The 18,452-nt window shown below is 42.0% G+C and overlaps 1 protein-coding gene across 2 annotated transcripts in view; it reads right to left on the bottom strand.

Annotated features, from left to right (window-relative positions):
* The window catches only part of PIK3AP1 (phosphoinositide-3-kinase adaptor protein 1), a 38,692-nt gene that overhangs the window by 12,482 nt on the left and 7,758 nt on the right, over positions 1-18,452 (bottom strand). For both annotated transcript variants that reach the window (XM_048310443.1, XM_048310442.1), the window contains exons 3-8: positions 8,666-8,814; positions 7,681-7,825; positions 6,020-6,162; positions 4,763-4,895; positions 3,879-4,075; positions 1,470-1,659 (exon numbers count right to left, since the gene is read on the bottom strand). In XM_048310443.1, coding sequence (XP_048166400.1) covers positions 1,470-1,659; positions 3,879-4,075; positions 4,763-4,895; positions 6,020-6,162; positions 7,681-7,825; positions 8,666-8,814 — 957 coding nt within the window. The remainder of the gene's footprint in view (positions 1-1,469; positions 1,660-3,878; positions 4,076-4,762; positions 4,896-6,019; positions 6,163-7,680; positions 7,826-8,665; positions 8,815-18,452) is intronic.

Here is an 18,452-nt window from a genome sequence, read left to right as displayed (position 1 = left end):
CAGAAGAAGCAGGAAAGAGAGGCTTTTGTGAGTCCACTTCAAAACTGCTAAGTTACAGGGAGCTCAATTTGCATACACGAAAGAAAATTCCATGCATAGTTTCTGGGAGATCTGGGATTTTCAGGCCTGGAAGAAGGTAAGTTTGGCTTAGTGATGTTGAGCTTGTTTTTTAACCCTCCACAGACTTAGTCAGTCAAGCCCATTCAGAGGTGCACTGATTACAAGCAGACCTACCGAACATTTAGAAACTCTCATTACTGCAAACAAGATCAGCTTTGTTCCTTACAAGTCCAACCCGATTTACCACTTATCTCGACCTGAAGGCAGAATAATCCCGGTTTTGGTAGCAAAACTATCCCTGCAGTGGCCAACAACCCTTAGCAGAAAAGAGTTTATGATTTCAAGGAAAGAACCAACACAGTCTTCTGGACTCCATAACCAACAAAAATGTGTGTTATAGTACCATTTAATCTAAAAGAAGAGAAGAACAGCTCACGACCAATATAGCCCATAAGCACAAGTGTTTCAGAAAGAAAGCTTTTCCCCTGAGGCAGCACACTTAAAAACTGCAGAAACAGTAGAAGTTCTCAAGTACCTTAAGGAGGTACTTAAAATATAAGAAGCTAGATTCTCTGCTCACTATGGGAATCATAAAATAGATCAGTGGGATGAAATATAAGAAGCTTAAAAATATAAGAAGCTAGATTCTCTGCTCACTATGGGAATCATAAAATAGATCAGTGGGATGAAGTCAGACCAAACAGACAGGTGAGTAAGAACAGCAACTGCTTAACATAGGTACTTAATTTGGTATTTTCAATTGGCCTCACTAAATATTAATGGAATAATGAAAAAGTTAAACATATGTATATTTATCAGAATTAGCTCTTTATTTTTAGCAATAAACCAAGCAGATTAAAATAATGGTTTTTCAGGTATAATCTTTTCGGTACACATATTTCTACACGTTCACTTTCTTTTGTTCTCAAGTTGTTGAGCTAAAAGCTCAGCTCTTGTTTTTCAGTTTCCCAGTTGTCAGTAAAATCACATCTTACATAGTGTTCTTTTCTGTCAGTGTCAATGTTCCTAGGTACTCAGTCCTCAGGAGGAAAAAAGTGGGACATGATAGAAAATCCAGTCTCATTTCTATATGTTAATTTATTTGCCCAGGGTTCAGGGAGTCCTCAAAACACTGAAGAAACAGCTCTTGATCTTGTACACTAGCAATTGAAAAAAGGTATACAGCAACTTTATCAGTCAGCCAATGTTAGAACTGCAGCACAGTTTCCTTGTGGAGAGAGGAGAAAAGCTGTAACTGAGGTGCTACTGTGTGTAAGAGTGACAGGGGTCTGAGCAATCCAATCTAAAGATGTCTCTGCCCATTGCAGAGGGCTTGGACTAGGTGAGCTTTAGAGGTACCTTCTGACCGAAACCTTCCTATGATTCTGTAATTCTATGAATATACATACAAAGATCCTCTGCGGCACCCGGGACAAATCCAGCCATGGATTCATAAAGCTCTTCATCGGAGCCCGGATTCAAGGAACACTTCATTAACAGATCAGTGGACAGATGAGCCATGGACTCATAAACAGACTCATCCTCCTCGCCTTGCATCAGCTCTTCCTTAATGTGACTCTTTAGCATATCTGCAGTTTCCTGAAGAGGAAGGAGGACAAGAAAAAAAAAGTTCAAGTCTCATTTAAATAAAGAACCTGGAGAATAAAAGCAAGCAAAAGATACCTCACTTTTTCATCAGTGATGGAAAAAACTGCTGAAGACAGCTCATTCCCAGAAATTAAGGTTTCTCAAATGACTTAAATCCCCACTACAGCAGTCTAGGACAAACGTTCGAGATCTATGTTGTAATAAAAGGTTAAAAAGGCCAAACAAGGGGTGCTGACACATTCTGAGTAGCCAATAAAGCCTCTCACCCCATCACTTTCATGTCCGACCCAATGTCTGCAAACCTCCAGAACATAAGCATAGCTCATTCTAAAAATACAAATGCTTGTCAAAGGCTATTTTGGGGCAAGCATAGCTAACCATAAGGGAGAAAGCTTATCACATGCAGAGCACCTGCAAAATAGCAAAGTTTTATCTTTGATGTAGACTCAGTTTCAGTTTCTTGGCATTAGCAGCAGCATGTAACACTCAGAGTGGGAGTACACAGACCCTTTTCTGTGACATTGACAGGAAACCTCACAGCAGGCAGCAGCTCATGTAATATAGGCAACTTCTGATTCACAGGAGAGCAGAACCCTTTCTTACATATTTGCAACAAAAAGCAGGGGGGGAAGGCAGATCTCCACCAAATCACATACAAGGGAGCAAAATGTAAAGCTTCATCCCATCCTCCTTCCCAAGTTCCAATTATGTCACAAGCACAGCTGTCTTAGCAGTTGCAATACCACAAGATATTCTTCCATCCACAAATGCCAACTCATGGGCCCTCAATCCACAGGGCATGTGTGTCAAAGCTGTCTACACATGCTCCCCTCCACAGTCAAAATGGGTCAGGCCAGTAGCTCATACAATGCTTTACAGATGTGCAGAGGAACCTTTGCCAGAAAGCAAATCAGGTGAGTAAAGGGGTTTACTGGGATTTTCAGATATCCATACTACTAGTGATACTGGTCACTACCTTGCAGTGGTCACACTGGTGCAGATGATTTGTGTGCTTGGTACTGTGCTGCACAGACAACTTGACGGTCAGGAAGGAGGACCTACTCAACACAGCTCTGTCACTGTGCTGGTGGAGAGAATATGGGAGGAGCACAGTACTACAGTGTACAACAGTGAGAGGTTGGAAGGACTTCTTGCACATCTCTGACTTACTTTACTTGCAAAGATTTTGATCACACAATTTACACCTTCTGCAGCCCTCCTGATCTCAGAATATGGAATGACTTTTATTTAGCTCTAATGTATAATGTCAAGAAGCAAGGCCCAAGTACAAGAACTACCCATGCCTCCTAAATAGGCTTAAACACTACTATAATTAGCTGGCATTAGAACCACACTAAAGCCGGCAGATCCATCACCCAGCATTCAGACAATGTTAGGGACAATTAAACACAACTTTTCAACCTAAATCAAAGGCAAATAGAATTCATGTGATCTGAGTCAAGGAGCTCCTTATTATTTTGAAGCATACAGGCCAGAAACAGCTCAAATTGAAACAGAAGGATGAACTCCATGCATACACAAGTACTGTACAGAAACAATTGCTTGGTGCAGCTGGAGTCAGGTCCATGTCATAATGTGTAAAAGTCAGAGTGCTGTTTTCTGGGGGTGGGGTTAGCTCAAAGGAAAATGAATTGCAACTTGGGATCACTGATAGAACAAATAGGGAATGGACAGCTACACCAATGCAGGGAGAAATAGGTATCAAGTGGAACAGGCAGACTACACAGATCAGCTGTGAATGACCTAGTAAGGAATCCTGACTGTACTACAACTAATAAGAGAGCACCTCAGATTGTATCTTCCCAAACATATTCTGTTCCCATATTACTCCCTAAAGTAAGCCGGATGAAGGGGCTGTTTTCCCAGGATCTCAGAATTAGAAGAGTACACGAGGCACCAACCACATCCCTGCAGAAACTTCATTAGATGGATGGATGAAAGGAAGCCAGCATGGTAGACTCTGCTGTGTGCAAAAGCTCCAGGAACATCCCTGGCTCCAGAGAAACACCTAACCCTCCAGCTGAAAGCTTTCAGTGTGGCTGGACGTCTGTGGTCTACACCCTACCACAACAAACTGCACGCTTTATCACCGCGTCACTCCTGCTGAAGTAACACTGAGTGCCAAGCTCAGCGCCAGAGCCTGCACCCAGTGTGGAACAAGGCAGAAATGCTGCTCTGCTTCCTCTTACCACATATTCATCAATGAATTGGCGGAGATCCTTAAAGCCATGCTTTTCTGCTATGGTGTTTGGATAGTGGCCATACTTGTTGGCTACACTGTAGGCCTGCAGCGCTCCAGGGCACGTAAGCAGCAAGGCAGTAAGGTTCTTCAGCCCGTATCTTGCAGAGAAGTGAAGCAGGGTTGGCAACTCCTCATCCCTCTGATCTGTGAGAACAGGAGCCCATTAGGACCTAAGTTTTTCTCTAGTAGCAACAGAGCCAGTAGGTGAGAAACAGACATGGCAAACACGCAGACCAAAGCACTTGTGAAAACCCTGAAATGTATATATATGGCTTCAAAATTGAGCTAACTGCACGAATTATCTAGTGCATCTCCAGACTTAAGTCCTATAACCTTTAGTGGGGAATATGGTGCTGTAATAGCTTAAATGTATGTAGGATCACAGGTTTGCAAGGACTTCGTAGATCATCATTACAAAAAGACTGCATACCAACCCAACTGCTCAGTGCCCACTGTGTACCTTAGAGTTATGGGGTTTGGGGGAAAGGACTGGGCTATGGAGAAATGGAACATGGGACAGAAGAACAAAGCAGAAAACCTAGGAGACTTTTGGGGAGCATCATCTCTTCACTCTGGTTTGAAGCTGTCTACATAGCAGCATCTGCCACAGTGCAGGGAAGTAAGAATGATGGATGCAATAAAATAAGGTCACCTGACTCAAATGGCAATCCCCTTTCTATAGACATCATCAGGAATTTCACTTTCTGGCTGAGATCCAAGATTTTTGAGACAGCCTATGCAGGTACTACACACTGCAGTGTTAAGGTGCTTCAAGGTAAAACCACTGATCCAAACAAAACTTAAAAATAAACCAGAAGTCTTTAAACTTACTTGCTGTCATATCTTCTTCTTCCAGCTGGTTGATTCCAAACAGGTGTAGACCACTGGCAGGAATGTTCTTCTTGAGTGACTCAGTTAACAGTTTGTCCAGGGCTTCTATGCTGTATGGCACAATTTTAAAGGCCTACAGATAAATGGAAAGTGATTTTGTTTGGTAGCGTCTGGGGATTCAGTTAAGGTGAGATTTACATGGTGTTCTTATTATTTAACACAGTCAGAAAACAGTAGGTATAAATACAGAAGGTAGAAATGTTCAGGTCAAGCAAAGAACTTGGATAGCTTCCTGGTGCAGAAAGAGAGTATCATCAAGCTCAACAGATGAGAACCGTACACTCCACAAGACAGAGCACAATGAGAAAGTCACTCATGCAACTGGAAGCACAGAAAACTTGCTTCCTGCTTTCTTGGCAGGTATACACTTCTGAAACTGTTCCAATGAAATGTCACTCCTGCTTTAAGTATGCACTAGTCCATTTTGAATTGTTCTGGTACACTCTCTGGGTTTGGCTTTTGAACTGGTTCTTTGCCACAGGGAAGCATGCACGTTCCCTAAGCAGAGGCATCAACCAGTACCAACTGCTCCAAAACTTGAACTAAAAAGTGAGGGAAACACAGTCTCCCCTTCCCCAGGTATACTGGTGACTAACAAGGCTACTCTGCAGGCCTCCACTACATGGCAGATCAGGAACATGCAGGCAGGCAACAGGGCAACATAGCGGAAAACTTCCTCGTGCAAGCTTTACCCCTCTAATAGGGTTCAGGTACCCCACTTGGGCAAAACAGAATAGGAAAACTGAGTGGCTGTATTGAAAAAGTAAGTGCTAAGAATCAACTAATCATTTTGTTACTCTGCTTCCTCCAGACAATATGAATCTTTGCTACTATTTACATCTTTTTTAATAATGCCTAGGTACAAATTCCAAAACAATTTTTTTTATGGTACTTTCTGTTATATCAAATTCTGTCATTCCAATCTTTTGAAGTCATCAAGGTGAGTGTTGATTGACTGCATTTTTTCTTCTTAGTTTGATAACTTGACTCACCTTAGCCAGCTATGTGCTCCAGCGACAGAAAAGAAATCCATGCTTTCAATAAAAGGGGATATTAGAGTTAGGGGAAAATCCCTAAATAACCTTGCATTTCTTCATTTCAGAAGAGCTACTTCATGGCAAGCACTTTTGATTATGCCCACTTGTCTAGCCTCTGAAAGAGCTGGTTTCCAAAGCAGCTGTTTGCTAAAGTCCTTACCTGGCACATGAACTGTACGGGGTTGGCTGCATTAGCCAACAGATTGCTGATTTCCTCCATGTCAGTATGGTAAGTGACACTTGCTTCTCCCACCACCAAGTCCCCCGAATATATCTGCAGAGGCACTATCCCAGAGGTTAAATCTTTGAAAAGAAAAAGCAAAAATCATCATTAGAACCAACAATGGGCATAAGTTTGCATGACATACTGTGAGAACAGGAGGAGTTTGGATATACCGCCAGATGAATACCAAAACAGTTTCTGCTATATTGAATTCATGAAGAGTCATGAAAAGAGTCATGATCTTGGAACACTAGGTAGGAAAGTACTTTGGAACTACCTTCTTTATAGCTATGTCAACGCACATAACCTGCTAGGTTCTCTGCTAACAGTAGACTGGACCAGTTAAAAGTATTCCACCTCAAACTAGAAAGCCTCTCTCATCTCTCCACCCCTGGCTTCTCTGGAGCTGTCTATACAGCAGTACCATAAATACAAAGAACTGGGGAAGAAGGGGAGAGAAATCAGCAAAGTCACTAGGGATTTTGCAACCTCTGTCAGCCTCACTAGTTTCTGAATAAAATCAATTAAAAGGAATTCGAGCTTTGCAACTCTACCCATGCACAGGATTATCTTCTACCTGCACCTTGGAGCTTCTTGATGTTATGTCTAGTGTGCATTTGTAAGTCTGAACTTTCTCTTTGAAACAGATATTCTGAATCCCACTGAAATTAGTCTTTCCCTGTTAACTACTCAGGAGATGATGAAACAGTTAATAACACAAAGGAATTAAACATTATTTCTCTTACTCTTAGAAACTTCAGAGCTTACATTGTACACTCCATCAATGTGAAGGTCATGTTTATAATTCAAACTACAAGTTAGTTTCCAGGTCAGTGTTTATATCATAAGTCTTGACTTAAGGCAGATTAAATTAAGCCTTTATGTGTTGGTGAGGTCACCTTCTTTAAATCAACCCACTTCACTGACTTTATGGGAGTTGCTATAATGACTATTAGTCTCTATTCTCAGAGAGAATGGCACAGTGACTCTTCAAGTGGACAGACCAAAGTAGATGAAACAAAATAATGCTGGGAAAATAATATCAATCTTTAAGGCTCTGAAATCATGCTTTTAAAGTTTAGTGAACCTAAAGTTTAGACAACCTTCAGTTTTGTAAATGTAAATATTTAGAGTGACAGAACATATCTAAATTAAAAGGCAAGCCAGAATAAATAGTTTCAGCTCTGATCACAGAGATCATTACACATTAAGCACATGCCATTATAGTCATGTAATTATTTACTGGCACTTACCTTCTCTCTTGGTGCCCTGGCAATGCTAATGTGGTGGTGGTCATAACATACAGCTAAGTTCGAAGTGCAATCTGTTCTCAGAATTCCCAGCAAGGTGTTTCCACCCTGCAACCCTACTGCTGCTGAGGGAAAAACAGAGCCCACAAGCAGCAGTCTCCCTCAGTTCCTCATCACAAAAGTATCGCGGGTAAGAATGCAAGTTCAAGATTTTCCAGACTCAGGTTTTTCTGCATTGCAACCTTTACCCTTATCCCTCTGGCACTTCTCAGGACAGGCAGGTTGAGACAGAAAGGAAGCAATGGGGAAGGAGAAGGGGGGAACAAAAAAAATCTCAGTCCAGCTTACTTGGAGCCTTCACAGAGATTGTGTACTCATTCTCCATCTCAGCCACCACACACACAGAGGATGCATTCTCTGGAGAAAACTTAACTTCCGTTTTCATTTCACCATCTAGTTTACATTTCATGATAATATAAACCGTTGTCTGCACCTAAGACAAAAGGCATTACAACACACAGATTCACAACATAAAAACACTTACTTGGTTAAGTCCATTTTCTAGGGATTTTGTTCTCATTGCAACTAACACATCAATTACCATCTATAATTTTCACAGTTTTGAATTGTTTTCAGGAGCATCTTCTAGTCACAGACTAACTGGGCAGGTGGCTTCTGTTACAGCTTGCACCAGTATAAATACAGGTATTAAACTGATAAAACTCCAGATTTATTAGATAGATTTATAAACCGATTAAGGCTAGATTTATAAAATTACTCAGTTTCAACTCTATCCATCTCTTCCCTTAAGCAGCACAGTCACATTCTAAACAGAAACAAAAGGAAGAAACTTAGACTCTTTCCATCTGAGGATATGCTATACTAAAAAGTGGTGTTTTTCAGACAAGAAGCCATGATCCAAGCTTTTCAGAGTCACTTGCAAGGCATACACCAGAACTGTCATATTAGACTGGATCCTGACTGTGGAGATAGTCAGTTCATTGCAGTCACCTTACTCCACTTGCTACCAAAACAGAGGAAGGGAAGAGTGTGAACCCGTCTCACAGCACCCACGCCAAGCAGCTGTGTTAATGAGACAGTCATTAAGTAACACCACAGCCTAGACAGCACTAAGCACTGCATGTTACCAAGCTACTCCTGGGCCTAGGGAGCCAAGCCCATGAAACAGAGACATGGAGGACAGGGGACTGAGCAGGAAGGTGACAGAAGAATTCAGGACTAATTTCCAGGCCTGTAAAGCTGACTGTTATAAAGCAGCACAATGGGTTGCACCAGCAGTAAGAACATAGCCCAAGGAGTGGACATACAGTACCCCACATTGTATGCGGTTGGGCTGCACCACTGGACAGTTCCCAGCGCTCCTGGATGATTCATGTTCTTCACTCATGGCAAGTCTGTGGGAGTCAACTGGATTCTTCTCGTCTTCTGTTTCTGTATCAGTCACAGAGTCACAGCCTGAGTCTAAAATAAAATATACAGAGTCCTGTTACATCACTCCCCTTTGCTGAAAATGTCTATCCATCCTGAAAAACAGCCATGAAGGCAGTGGGGTGGAACTTGCTACTCCTCTCAAAGTAATGCTCAGAAATGGGGATCTAGTTGAAGAAAGGGAAACTAGTTTCCTCTTTTTTTCCCTTAGGAGGATTTGAGGGGGAAATTCACAAAGACATAGAAGTAGTAGAGTAGCACTGAATATGCTTATGGAATAAACAACAATGGCACTCTTTGCTGAGCTGAATAGTCCCCTCTGATGTTAGATAGGAAAATTAGCATGTGAATGTGTAATATAAGAATGATCAGCATCTGAACTCATCTGACTCAAGCAGCACTTTGATACACTGTAGGATGGACAGCAGCCTTTAGTCTTACTTTCCTAAAGTAAAAGACGAAAACCAATTTTTCTGTCACTTCAGTAGCATCTTTAGTTTTCTCAATCCTGCTTACCCCAGCTTCCAAGTTCATTACTGCATCAAACAATAAAACATGAAGCAGTAGTCTGAAGGGGTTCAGTTCCTGGAGCAAGAACCATAAGCTCCAGTATCTATACAAGAGTGAAATTGAAAAGTACCAGAACCTTTGCATTGAAAAGTAACAGCATTTTACCTAAACATAATCAAAAGCAGAATAAAGACATGTAAGCCTACAATACATGTGTACAAAACAACATTCTCACTCCCATTTCCCCAAACCAGCACGGATATTGATAGAAGTGAAAACAAACTGAATTGATATCACTGGCTGAAAAAAAAAAACCTAGCCAGAATGAAAACAGATTACCTATCCCTGCCAGGAAATACTGTTCTTATCTAGAGAAAGGAAACAAAAGACAATTATGTATCTACTTAATACAGAACCCTTTTTTAGCTAGTTTCTACTTCTTGATTCACATGGTTTACATCATTCCCACACACCCACCCACCCCCCCCCCCCCCCCCCCCCATCTCCCAGAATATAGGGTGAAAGTCACCGACTCCATTTTGTCAGAAGACTACCATGATTTCTTAAAACTATCTCCCATGGCCAGAATTTTCCAAACCTTGTAAGACTGTGGAGCAGTCAAGGATTTAAGACAACATTTTGAAACTTATGTGTTGTTTACTACTTAGTATAAAACACATCTCTAAAGAGTATTACAAATTATTCTCCAGATAAAATCTTAGACTTGGACTGTCATTGTTCTTGTATTAGTAAGAAATACTCTATTTAAAATCCTCAGTCCTGATGAGAAAGACCTAAGTGATGAATTGTGCTGTCAAACCTGTGGCACCCTTACAGTGAAGCTGCCAAGAATTCAGATTTCACTCAGAATGCCCCAATCTCCAAGTACATCAATTTTCCACAAATCAAGAGAGCCAAAGTTACTATAAGTGGGCCACCATTAGGGGTTCATGTCCTCCTAGTTTCAAACTGAAGCTAGAAGTCAGTCAGGAATTTTAATCTAGGCTTCTTCAGTGTTATTATTATTACCACCAAAGACTTAAACTTAGGATATTTGTAGTGCTTTGTTACACACTTTTTAAAAAAGTATTTTCTATAAATATAAATGAGATTTTAGGAATTATATTAAATCAACCTTGCTTTCAGGAGACAAGTTTTAAGCCACAGAACTTTAGCAAATCATTCAGCTGAATTTTTTTTCCACAAATTGTGGTGCACACACACTTAACTAAGTATGTGAATCTCTCCACATAGCAAATAAGCCTACTCACAGGAGTACAAGCAGATTGCTGCTTCAATGTTTGCTGTGGAAAGAAGAGAGCCAAAACTTTGCAGCTCTGAAGTTCAAGTAAGGCATGACCACTAATATCAACATTTCTTAAACAAACCTAGAACAGTACATGTAATTTAGCAAACAGATTTTAATACTGCACCAAATCTGAAGATTTAACTAAGCAACTGCTTTGACACAAGGCTGAAGGTGGTCTTCTGGATTTTCAGGCTAGTACCAAGTATTAGAAAAAATTAACATTATTGTCCTTAACTCAGTATTTCAATTCATACTGTTCAAAGTCATCAACTGCAAGAACCAGACACATTTTGGGAACCCTTCTTGTAGAGAAACATGGACTACTCCCACCTCGGAGTGCCAGGCTGCCCTGCTGCATACAGAAGAAAAAGCACTGGTCCCACATCCTTCGCTTATATGATAGCTATTGCATCAAGTATTCAGCATATGCAGAGCAAGACGCCCTGTCTTTTAGGGAGAAGAGGCAATTGTTACTAGAATAGTGTCTCTGTAACCTCTGTTGGTTACTTCCAATATGACTAAATCAGAAAGACTAAGATCCCAGCAGATGAGAGAGCCAATGATGACCAAAACACAGCAACACACTGATGTTCCTGCAACATACGCACAAATGGACACTTGCCAATATCCTGACTTCCAATATCAGGACTTCATTCCCAACGCAATTTGGAACGATTAGTGTGGTAATTTTTACCTCACTTGGCCAACATGTGGTCCTCTTCAGAGAAAAATCAAACCAAAGCTGTGGATCTCAGCTACAACATACACAAGTAAGCAAGGATAAGAAGGGAGGCAAGGAGAGAACAAGCCCCCAGCCCCTCTGCTTTAATGGTGTTATTTGATACTAGAAACAATTTAGCAAATAAAGAATAACTAGAGCTTTTAAGAAGTTCTGGCATTGCACTTCTGCATTCTTGTAACAGAGTTGACTGCCCGGAGGTCATGTGAGCACAGAGCTGTTAGGTAATACAGGAAGAAGTACGCAGTATTAATCAGTAATTGGATTAATAGCTGAAGGAACAGGCACTCAGAGTTTCAGGTATGAATTATTCATCTGTTTCTTCATTCAGAAAATACTGAAATTGCGAAGTACCAAATTCCCACATAAGCGGTGAAGTGATCCTATGATTCATCTTGCAAGTTCCAATCATGTGCCAGTGACTGACTCATGAACATGCAAGCACTGGAAGAGGAAACCGTCCCATTACATTTGATAATATCCATGCTCTAAAGCATTGTTAGATCAGGTTTCCCACTCACTAAGATACTTGAGTAATGACAATCCATTTGCATATACAGATTCAGCAGTTATAACATTGCAATAATACCCAGGCTAGAGAGGCCATCACTGAGGAGATTAACAGACTCATTAAAGTTAAGTGAATACCTGAATTAAGCTTCTCCATGAGCATGTGCCGTAGGTCAACAGCGTGTGGTCATAAAAGGCTCTCCCTTTCTGTTCCCCTTCAAACAGAGGCTACTTCAGGCCTCACTTGACAGCCTGCGAAACACTTGTGAGAATAGCAGCAAGGGGAGGAGATGTGGTCCAAGAAACCCAACCACATTTCCCCTTGAAGAACATGCCCCCCTCCAGGATGCACCAGCAGCTGAGCTGCAGAGAGCAGCCCCACACCCTTCTTGCCTGCCCTGCTGAGCTCCCTGCACAGCTGTCCTGCAGAAACTCACCCCAGGGAAAAGCCCAGTGAAAATATAGGCATGGACATGTGCTTCAAGAGCCTTTTAGCAGCTTTAGAAACTCATATGAAGCAGCCAGTTATTTTGACCTGCTGCTGTAGAGCACACACAGCTCCACCCCGTCATCCATTTCCTCCTGGCAAAGCTGGTGGGCTATCGGCATGGAGCCGACAGCTGCGGTTTCTTACAAGTCAGCTCTTACACCACAAGACATGTGAATGCCTGGAAGAAGTCAGCAGTCTGTCCAGATCACTCTGTCACACGGATATTAATGCTAATGGCACAACTGGGCAACAGCTTGTCTCAAGTTCTCCATGTGCAGACCAGCCCCTCGCTGACATCTGTAAACACCTCCCATTCTGTCCATCAACCAGTTGAGACAATTAGCTCTCACAAGGCCTCAGACTTTCATCTCACTATGCCTGGAATAAGAGGGAAGACCGTCAAGGAGAGCTGCTTTTACCTGAAGCTTGCAATTTGCCAGTATCCTTTCCCAAGTGCTAACAAGGACATTAAGTCTCCCAGAGCAATTCCAGCTACACTTTCAAGAAGCAGACAAAGTACTGACAAGTACAGGGAAAGCAGGGAATGTTATCTTTCATCATGCTAACATTAGAGCCCCTGCTTTACCAACGAGATAAATGCTGATCAGGGAAACATCTTGTGATAAACCCTCAGAACTGGGTTATACTGTAGCAACACTTCCCGTTTCAACTGAGTGGAGAGAAGCGTGCAGAAAAACAGCAAGAGAGAACAAAACACATGAAAATGTAAGACTTTGTAAAATTGTCCATACAGAACAAATAACGTATGGGACATCTCCCCCTTCTCTCCAAACTCCTCACCCCAAGCAGCTCATCTACCAGCACAGCACCTACAAACAGATTTTCAATTCTACAAAGAGCATAGTCATGTTTCATATGTCATGCAAAGCTTGAAACCACAAGGAACTATTTCTCATCCTCCATCAAGGAAACAAGGTGTATTTCACTATGTCAAGTTTTGCTAAGTGCCTTGCAGGTCTAGTGGTCAATCTGTGACTGGATCAAGTGTATAAACCTAAAAAACCAGCTCGGGTGCACGGAACAGGACAGAGACAGGGAAGACATTGAGGAAGAAGCAGGGTTCTAGCCACCCAGACAACAGACATTGTGCACATGACCAAAATCTCAAGCAAGAGAGGCTGGAATAGTTCACTTCCACTGGCAGAAAGAGACAACACATACTGACAAGGCATACACATGCCTCTTATGACTTTCAAGGGTGCCAAGAATCACATATTCATCACTGATTCGAGTCTTCCTGAGAAGCCACAGGTAAGAAACATGGACATCCAACTTGCTGATTCATTCAGTACATCCTTGCTTCAATTTAAACACAATGCGTAACGCTTGCATGACAGAAAAGACGGTCCCCACAAAAGCCTAAAAACCTGGAACTCTGTTGCAGTGGGGATCCTGCAGAACTCCACCTCAAAGAGTTGGGCAGCTGTTTGGAAACACCCCACCAGATCATCACTGTTTGACTGAAGGTGTGGTTCTATGAGTGGTTTCAGTAGATCTAAGGCCACATTACTACTGAAAGGGCAGTCACGCGTTCCCTCTCCTTCAAATCATTTCTCTTGGAATATCACCCTTGCAGTTCAATGCCACACCCGATCATCCAGACAGATGAAAGGTGGAGAATGAGGCAGACACTCTTCTGCAGCACTCCATGCTAAGGTCAGCCTATGCCACTGATGAAATTCCCCCTGAGAAACTCAAGCTACACTGTTATTCTCAAGTCACTTTTGAAAAACATGGCAAAAGTTTCCTGAGGTAATAACAAACAGCCATGAAAATCTTACAACCCTGGAAGCAAAACAACTAAGCACACAAGAAAGGTCTGTGAAATAACCTAAATTCTGTTTCATACATCTTTTCAGACCTGCTCTGTAAAGCATCTCTGGCATGACCACATAATTCTGCCAAGATTTTTCAGAAATTACTTCAGCTGCTCCAGACTTGAATGTGATCAGTGATGGCCACGGGGCTCTTACTTTAAGTAAGTGTCTTAAAGCCTTGCAGTTCTCATTAGCAGATACCTAGAATTAGTCTTAGACATCACCATAAAGCAACCTGTGAGGAGATTGTCAGAACCACAAGCCACAGAGAAATATGATTAGTATTTACAAGGTGCATAAAGACTATTATAGCCTGGAGCTTCTTAACCACAACAGTTTCTGTCCTTTACTATTTCTGGGCTATCATTTCATTGTTTCTGTTTAGAAAACTAGTAGGCACCTATGCTAGCAATGCTTGAATTTTATACTGCCATGAAAGAAAACCCATGAAGTATTGCTTTTTATGTAAATAAACTGGGACTTCATGGAACACCTTGATGACAAACAAGTCATCAATCCTGCAGCTGGAAAGACTATTTTAACTGCTTGATCCAAGTTTTAAGAATTCACTTAATTTTACCCCTTCAGAGAGGAGAGAGAGAAAACTGCATGCTACCACCTCATGTCTTCAAGGCCACTCCAGTAAGCTGGCAGAAATAAATGTTGGATGCAATGGAGATAGGACTACTCAGAACATATTCCTCCACAGAGCACTGAGACCCAAAAGTAAACAACACATGGCAGTTCTTGCCAAAGTTAAAAATACATTGTGAATTTAGGTCCCTAGCCCTAAATGGCAGCTATTAGCAAAACTAAGCAATCAAATAATTACAGAAGCATAAAGCTGAAAGGAATCTCCCACATACTACAACTTCATCTACCTGGGTAGAGAAACACTTGAGAACATCTGTCCAACATGACCTTAAATTCTGAGTAGCTTATTCCAAGGTTGCTTTATCTTTACAGCTTGAGCCCAGCACAGGACCATAAAGATGATTAAGGAACCACAGCATCTTTCATAAGAGGAAAGGCTGCAAGAGCTGGAACTCTTCAGCCTGGAGAAAAGAAGACTCAGGGGAATCTTATATTGCTAAGATAGGAGGAAATGAAAAAGAGGGAGCCAGACTCTTCCTTAGTGCCCAGTGACAGGAAAAGAGGCAACGCCCACAAACTAAAATTCATGAAGTTCCATCTGAATACAAGAAAACATTTTGTTAGTCTTGAGGGTGGTCAAACACTGCAACAGATTGCTCAGAGAGGCTGTGAAGTCCTGCAGAGCCTCCACCCGCAGAGACATTCAAAACCCAACTGGAGATGGTCTTGGGCAACCTGCTTTATCCAACCATGCTTGAGCAGAAAGTTTAGACTAGATGATCTCAAGAGGTCCCTTCAAACTTGAATGATTCTGTGATATGCTCCCAAGTTTCATTTGTGGTTTCATCAGTGCAACAGAAGAAAGCCAGGAATTTAATTAAATTCTCTGACATGAACAGGAGGAAGACTTATACAGCTTATGTGGTTCTTCTTATGCCATTTCCCTCTCAAAAAAGCTTATTGCCTTTGTCTCTGGCATCTCTCAATGAGCCCCTCAGTAGGTGGAGTAACATTTCAGCTCTTCCTGATCTACAAAGCTCAAAAAAAATTCTCATCTTCCTTCCAACTGTCCACAGCACTCCACCTTCACCATATAATTCTTTACACCGACTTCTGACCCTCTTATTTCACAAAAAGTTTGTTGGTACTCTGCTACAGCGGGGCGAGCCCCTGGTGTCTGTGCCCTCAGGGCCCCTCTCCCAGGGCTACATGGCAGGGGGAGGAGACCCCGACATTACTCATCTTTCATTCTTGTGTGTTCCAGTGCACAAGAGCTCTGCTCAGCCAAGGTTGCACTTGTCCTTCAGCAGCACAGTTCACAGCTGCTGTCATATTCAGTTATCTCCTTAGCACTTCTCTGGCAGATGTGGACTTCCCTGTGCTTTTAACCACAAGAGACGGCTTGGACAGAAAGATCAAAGCCACTGATTAATTAGTAAATGCTTCGGAAATGCCAACTTTTAAAGAGGGAAATTTGAAATGCTTCAAAACAACATAGATAGGGACAAATAAACTGGAGCAGTTGAAATGTCAACTGAGCTTTTGAGAACACATGAGGAAAGGTCACTGACTCCGACTGTGTGGCTCAGACTCCCAGCTGCTCAATGCTCACAGCAGAGCTATCACAAGCCAGGCAAGGCAGGTTAAGTAGCAGGCTAGTCACTGCACCCTGACTAGTGACTATACTCTGCTGAACCTGAGCTGGTGTGTACAGAGACATCCTGAGCAAGACTGTTTAATGTAGAGAATATGAGACTCAGGGGGGAACTTACTGCTTCCTACAACTACCTGAGAGAGGCTGCAGACTAGTGGGGGTTGATCTCCCAGGCAACATGCAATGGGACAAGATGAAAGAGCCTCAAGTTGCTTCAGGGGAGGCTTAGATTGGATACTATGACAAATTTCTTCACTGAAAGGGTGGTCAAGCATCAGAACAGGCTGCCCAGGCAAGTGGTGGGATCACCATCCCTGCAACTGTTCAAAAAAACATGTAGATGTGGTATTGAAGGACATGGTTTAGTGGTAGGCTTAGCAGTGTTAGGTTAGTAGGTGGACTCCATCTTGAAGATCTTTTCCAGCCTTAATAATTCTGTGATTTCCATCCCCTTAGCACAGTTATTGCATAGTCTGAAAAATTTCCCCACAGATAACAGGAGTACCTGCAAACGCAAACCTTTATGTGCTCTGTAGTTTGCCAGAGTTGAGAAACTTAAGAAGTAAAAATACCCCATCTACAAGAGAGCAAGAGTTAGCATCAGCACACAGTTTTCAAGAAGGCTGAGTGTTTCTCATTTCTGAATTCATACTAAACTAATAAAAATTAAAATAGGTTTCAGCATGTGATGTCTGGGGATGTCATGTTCCCATGATGCCCTAACCAAACCGCAGCCAACAGCTGTGCTAGAGGGAACAGCACAGCCTGCACAGGGCCAGTGTGCAGCCTCTGGAGAAGAATTTGCCCTGACTGCATCCTGTACCATTTGCCTCACTAGCTCAGGATTCAGCAATTAGGAACTGAAGCTGAGTCATTTTAGCATCAGGCCTAGTTTTTCAGTGTGTACTGACACTGCTGTTAGAAGTACAGGTGAGTGCATGCGAAGACAATTACTTCCCAGAGGAAGACACCCAGACCCAAACCAACTCAAATATGGTCACGAACTTTCTCTGCTAAGTGCTGTAAAAATTAAGGGCTGCCTTAATCAGGAAAACTTAACTTCTGACTTAACTAAGACCAGAGCAGAGGCTGTATTTCTCAGTGGGAGAGGTCTGTTGTCACAAATACTTTAAGTCACTCATGCTGCAACCAAACCATACAGCAGGGTTTTTTTTTACCAGTCAAGAAGAAAGTTTTCACAGTTTCACCCAAAAGAGGAACTACGTGCACCTGGGGCTGTCTTCAGGGGAAAAATCAGAACATTTGCATTTGAGGCCATTCACAAAACTTGTGTAGAATCACACAATAGAGGTCACAGAGTCATTTTTTCCCCATGCAGAAGTAGGATCTGATACATTCATCCAAATACTTTGGCCATGAAAGCAGCCCATCTTAAACAGGTTCTTCCTTCACAAGAATCAGAGTGACAGCACATGGCTCATCTTTGCAACTGCTCTGATGTGCACAAACCAAAAGCCTGACATGGCATGCAGGTGACAGCCACATCAGCTATGACTGCCATTACAGTAACAGAAGTCCAGAAATTCTGCATCTTTGCATACCAAACTATCTGGAACATGCTACAGCAGACTCCACAGCAAATGAGCTTAGTTTTTAAATTTTTTCTTTCAGTCAAGTGTTTTCTAGATACAATGGAGTTTGAGATCAATTTATGCTTATTAAAGTGAGAAAACAGAAAATAAGTTGATTTTTTTTGTAATGTAGAAACAGCAACAAAAATCCAAAGCACAAACTCCTTTCAAAACACCATCTACATAAAGCCAAAGCACAGTTTGTTTCAGCACATGCTAACTTGCAGCACAGATGGAAAAGGACTTTACATCCAGCTGTGAGAAGTCAGACTCTAGAGCCTTACCCTAAGAAGTTTTGCAGTAGATGTCTGGCAGCAAGCCAACTAAAGAGCCAGGCAGCCCACTAAATTGCTGCTCAGAATGCAGCAAGACTGAAGGCATGAGTGGCAAGAGCTGCCTCTGGGGAAAGACATCAGAATCAACTTTCCTTTGTAT

Source organism: Corvus hawaiiensis, chromosome 8 (assembly GCF_020740725.1).
Source record: "Corvus hawaiiensis isolate bCorHaw1 chromosome 8, bCorHaw1.pri.cur, whole genome shotgun sequence".
NCBI classification, from domain to species: Eukaryota; Metazoa; Chordata; class Aves; order Passeriformes; family Corvidae; genus Corvus; species Corvus hawaiiensis.
The sequence above is the reverse complement of the archived record's forward strand: the minus strand, read 5'-3'. Positions and strand labels throughout refer to the sequence as shown.